This window comes from Terrapene carolina, unplaced genomic scaffold (genome assembly GCF_002925995.2).
Source record: "Terrapene carolina triunguis isolate 2854851 unplaced genomic scaffold, T_m_triunguis-2.0 Scaffold11826, whole genome shotgun sequence".
NCBI classification, from domain to species: Eukaryota; Metazoa; Chordata; order Testudines; family Emydidae; genus Terrapene; species Terrapene triunguis.
In genome coordinates this window covers 113-5,216 of record NW_020676177.1, presented here as the reverse complement: position 1 = coordinate 5,216, position 5,104 = coordinate 113, and the positions used below count along the sequence as shown (strand labels likewise).

Genomic DNA, 5,104 nt, shown 5'->3' with positions numbered 1-5,104 from the left:
AGCCTTCCTGGGAATTTCAGCCTGGCACATGGGAAGACCCTTCTGGTTGGCTGCCTTTCCACCTCCTGGGGACGAGCAGCCAATCAAGGCTGCTGCAGAGGCAGCTGGAGCTCTTCCCCTCCTCTCCAGAGCTGTGTCTGGGTGATGGAGGGGCAGGGGGAGCAGCCAACAACATCCTTGCAGGAGGGGAAGGAATGAAAAGAGTCCCCCTCCCTCCCCCATCCTTGTAGCTGGGAAGGGTGAAGAGGAGCAGGCCTGGGAGAGGGTGTGAAGAACCCCTGGTACTAGAGGAGAAGCAGAGGTTGGGGTTGGGGAGCACAGAATTAATGCATGAGAATGGGGGAGAAGCTCTGGAGACACCTCTGAGTCCCATCCCTCTCCCTCCCCCCCCCCCCCCCCCGGCAGCAGACCCACCTTTCACTGGAACCTGCCCAGAAAGGCAGGAGCTGTGCACTGCAGCTGCTGAGCCGTGAGCAGCAGGAGCCAGTGCAGAGGGAGGAGATGTCTGCGGGCTCTGGCACCGGAAATCCCCGTGGGTTACAGCTGCAGCGATGCTAACCCCCTGGGCACAGCCAGAGCTGCTGCTTCAGCAAGACAAGATGTGGGGCGGGGGGGTCTCCACCAAGGCTGGGGAAATGAAGCAGTAAGACTGGTGCCATCAGGATCGGGGCAGGAGACATTGCCTGGATCCAGTCTGGAGCAGCTGCAACCAGCGTGGGCATCTGCCCTGAATCCAGAGTCACTCCAGTCTGGGATCAAGGATCTTTCACCATAGGAGAAAATCGTGTTTCCCGCCCATGGGCTCCTCCAGCTGTAACTGCAGTGACTTTTCAGGTGAGTCCGGGGTTGCTGTGCCGAGTGGAGAGGCTCAAACATCCGCCCAGTTTGGTGTTTGTAAAGGTAAATTGGGCCATCTCTGTGCCTCAGCGTGACGCGGGGAGGGGCAGCATGTGGGGGAACATCCCCACATTGGATGTGACGATTGCCGGAGCCTTCGCTGTTCGTAGTGTGATGGCAGAATCCCCAGGGAGCCCTGACAGCTCAGCCAGGGACTATGGAATGAGCTGCCTGGGAGCCATGCTTACCCCTCTGGTGCAGCGCCAGAGCTGGTGGGGCAGGGCTCTCTCCAGACAGTGTGGGCCCAGTGCTCCCAGCAGCCCTTCTGTTTTGCAGGTCTGGGGCAGGTGCAAGGCACTGGTGCCATGTGGGGGCTTGTCGGGGCACTGGTCCTGTCACACCTGGTATCCCTGTTGTGGAATATTTTCTGCTGCGTGAGGCACACGGCACACAGAGGTAGGTGCTGCAGGGAGGGAACAGTCTGTTCAGAGCACAGGGGCACAGTTCCTCCCACCCTTAACTATAACCCCTATGTGGGGCTCCTGTCCCCTGCTCCTCTGCCTCCCAGACTGTCTTGGTGCACAGGGGGTGCTGGCTCCCATAGCCCTCTTCCCTACAGGGGTCTGGCTCCTGGGTCCCCCTCCCCATATATCTCCAGAAGGGGCTACTGCCTCCAGTCCCCTCTCCCCCTCTGCCTCTTTGTGTCTTGCTGCAGAGGGCACCCTTTATCCCCCTCACTCCATGTCCCAGCCCCAACTCCTCCCTCTCCCCATCTCACTCCATAGGGAGCCCAGCTCCCCTTCTCCATGGCTCCCAGCCTGTCTCATGCCAGGCTCCTCCACCCAGAATCCCATCCCTCACTGACTCCCTCTCCTCCCGTGTCCCTGCCTGCCACACCCCACTGGCATCACCAGCATCCCAGAGATCTGTCCTCCCCCCACCCCCGTTACAGCCTGTGGGGCTGATCTTTTTCTTTCTCTCTCTGTCTCTCCCGCCCTGCCTGCACAGATGAGTCCAGGAAGCTCTTGCCTCTGTTCAGCAGAAGGTGAGTCCAACAGAGGAAACAGCAGGAGCAAGGAGTCACTACATTGTCCAAGCATCACCACTGAGGTCAGGGGAGGGGGGCAGCTTTGTCAGCCAGCGAGATGGAACAGAGGCAGGGAGAAGGGGGGAATGTCACAGGGAATCGGAACCAAGGAATAGAACCCAGGAGTCCTGACTGCCAGGCCTCCCCTCCTGCTCTCAACCCCTAGGTCCCACTCCCCTGCCAGAGCTGGCCCAGAAATCAGGGGTTCTGATTCCCCATTCTGCACATCACTACCCACTCAGCTCGCTCTGGCTGGACGGGCCCCTGGTTTGAATTAAGGGGATTGTTACAGACTGAGACCACACGAGCATTTTTGCCCTCTCTGGGTGTGTACCACCACCGCCACCTTTCCCCATCCTCCTCTTCCTCTGCCGGTCCCTGCGCGTTCACCTTTGACCCTGGCTCTGAGCCATTTACTGGATTTTTGGTTTCCATCCCAGTGTGAAGCATGTGACTGAGGAGATTCCAGTCTATGGCAACATCAGTTACCTGCAGACAGGTGAGTAGCACCTGGGCCCCTCACAGGATCAGGCCCCATTGTGCTGAGGATGCCCGGTCTCTGCCCTGAATAAAAGAGCACACGTGTGCACTCACACACACAGTGTGTGGAGGGGAGATAATTCTGTCACCTGTTCTATGACATTACTGGTCGAGTCCCCAGCTGGCAGCAGGCATGTCAGCATCATCAATGCTGATTTGCATCTGCTGGGAGCCTGGCTCTTGGCTCTAAGAAGGGCCATTCATGGGCTGGTTTCTTGTGGATGCTGAGGGAAGGTGTTTGAAGCAGCTTTGTCCATGTATGCAAGGAGGCAGCAGCCCCTGGGGCTGCGGATCTGCCCCCCCTCCCATGCTGAGGTCCCTGCAAGTCTCAGGCTTTGTTAAGACAGCCAGGTGCTGCCTGTGAATCGGGGCTCCAGCTGCTCAGTACCTCTGCAAACTGGAGCCGGCTTCTATCTCTGAGCTGATCCTGGACTCTCAGCATCAGCAGCAACCTTCCCTCTCCCTCTGTCGACAGGGCAAAGTTCTGGGTTTGAAAGCTCAGTGTTGCCAGAGTCCCAGGAAGAGCAGGAATCCAGCCCCAAGGTGAGCAGAGTTCTTGGTACATCTGTGGCCAAAACATCTGTAGCCACAGAAGCCGCAGCAGTCAGCTGGGGAGTTGATGGTGCAGGGGCTGTCCCCACTGACTGACTGACCTGTGGCATTAGAAATTGGGTAGGGTTAAGGTGTGGGTGGGGAAGCACAGGGCTGGGATATCAGGGGGCTGCAGGTTGTGATTGAGGGGTGCTGGTGGGGATGGGAGAGAGCCCAGGCTTGGAATAGCAGGGGACTGCAGGTCCCGATTGAGGGGCACCAGCAGAGTTGTGAACGGGGTGGGAGAGCTGGGGGCTCTGTAGTTGCGATTGTTACATTCATGTGTTCAGGGGCTGTGTGCGGAGATTAACTGCTTGCAAAGTGGCAGGAAGTGGTGAGTTATCAGCCCTGAGCATCTCTGTGCTGAGCCCATCTCCTCTCCTCGACCTACTTTCTGCCATTGACTGCTGGGTGCTCCGTGTTTGCCTCCAGTGAGCAGCGGGACCACCAGGCATGGAACTGGGGTGCAGTTTGCAGATGGTGGGGGTTAGCTCTGATGGACAGAGCAGCCAGCACAGAGCGGGAAGAGGACGCATGAGTGAGACTGAACACCCACCATTGCCTCAGAGCCCTGTCGTCACAGACACTTTGGGGCTGATGGGAGCAGGATCTGTTGAGCTGAGCTGAGGCCCTAGCTGCATTTGTGGTCTCCTAGTAGGGCAGGCTATGCGGTGAGGGGGGCTGAGGCATCCTCTTTGCAAGGAGAGGGCTGAGTAGCGCACTGGGGAAGGCTAAAGCCCCAGGGAACAAGCTGTGGCGCACAATTCCCCGGGCACAGATGGTAGAGGGGACTCCGGGTATTTCCCTGCTCTGGAGATAAGCTGGTCTCTGAGTGTTGGGGGGCTGTTAGTGCCCTTCCTGCAGCCCATGAACCCCATAGCATGAGGGTGATGCTCTTCCTGAGAGGAAGCAAAGGGACCTTACTGCTAGTCAGGGGGTGCTCAGCTCCACCATCCCCAGCAGGAGCAAAACCCATCCCACAGGGAATTTGTTGGTTACAAGAGAGGGTGAGAGTTAGTGCTGCCAGTGGCATCCTAAGCAGCCAGAGGCCTCCACCCAACCCTAGGGCACATGCCACCCTCCCCCCGACATCTCTGCTCTGTCCCCAGAAGCCTACGTGCTACGCCAACCTCAAGATGCTGAAACCCCAAGGCCGGCAGCTGCCAGAATCATCAGTGGGGGGTGCTGAGATCCAGTACACAGATGTGGTGGTGACGGGGCCCAGGCGGTCAGAGCCAGAGATTTGGGGCGGGGGGCCCCTGAAGGGCAGAGAGGCTACTCGGCCGCAGTCAGAGCTTTACGCGTCTGTGCACGCAGACAGGTACACAGTGAAGTTTGAGAACCAAGACTACGCTAACAACCATGCGGTTCCCAGCTGAAGGGTGGGGGGCTAACGGGGTTCTGTGTGCATGATCCATAGCAATAAATACAAGCTTCACTAATGGCTCCAGTGTCTCACGTGCTGCTGAGGATACAGAAATGCCACTGCCCCAGGCTGGGGCTATGCTCGCGTCCTGCCATGCCTACTTCTTCCTCAAGGAGCAAGATTCCCCAGCCCCGCTCAATAATGCACAGTTCTCCTGCCAGGGAAGGTGATGGGGAATGATACTTCTTGTACATGGGGGCAGGGGCGTATATAGTTATTAGTACTGTTGGGGCGGGCGGGGGGTAGTGCCAGTCACCACCTACCCTGCCACATTCCTGAGCTTGGTCTTCCCGTCATGCCAGGTACTAACATACCCCCCACCCTACAAAACAGAGAGGGGGTTTCCCCATGGAAGGCATGCTCTATACAGCCCCCCACCCCAGTGCAATGAGAGGTGGGCCCTGCCCCAAGCGGCTGGAATTTGATACTGGAAGAGCTGTGGGTGCCCTGTGTGCACCTCAGGCTGGGCTCTTGCATAGTGGGGGTCTGAGCCAGTGGGAGTGGAGGGGATGCAGAGGTGATGTAGGTAAGGCATGAAGGGGGAGAGGCCAGGGTAAGGGCGGCTGCTCCCAGAGCCCTGCAGCCAGAGACGTGTAGTCTGGGGCACGGCCCCAAGGGGGGCA

The 5,104-nt window shown here is 58.5% G+C and overlaps 1 protein-coding gene across 1 annotated transcript; it reads left to right on the top strand.

The window, feature by feature from the left end:
• The first annotated feature begins 409 nt into the window (after positions 1 to 409).
• SIT1 (signaling threshold regulating transmembrane adaptor 1) lies at positions 410 to 4,482 on the top strand. The gene is made up of 6 exons (XM_024221800.1): positions 410 to 834; positions 1,174 to 1,293; positions 1,846 to 1,882; positions 2,365 to 2,423; positions 2,940 to 3,007; positions 4,165 to 4,482. Exons 1-6 carry the CDS (start codon positions 798 to 800, stop codon positions 4,432 to 4,434), a joined length of 591 nt encoding a protein of 196 aa, XP_024077568.1. The 5' UTR covers positions 410 to 797; the 3' UTR covers positions 4,435 to 4,482.
• The last annotated feature ends 622 nt before the right edge of the window (positions 4,483 to 5,104 follow it).

What these genes read in the sequence shown, in the direction of transcription:
- SIT1 (XM_024221800.1), top strand. Translation starts at nt 798, where the DNA reads ATGGGCTCCTCCAGCTGTAACTGCAGTGACTTTTCAG. An exon ending in GAGGCACACGGCACACAGAG is followed by an intron (nt 1,294 to 1,845) that starts GTAGGTGCTGCA and finishes CTGCCTGCACAG; the next exon opens with ATGAGTCCAGGAAGCTCTTG. An exon ending in CATCAGTTACCTGCAGACAG is followed by an intron (nt 2,424 to 2,939) that starts GTGAGTAGCACC and finishes CTCTGTCGACAG; the next exon opens with GGCAAAGTTCTGGGTTTGAA.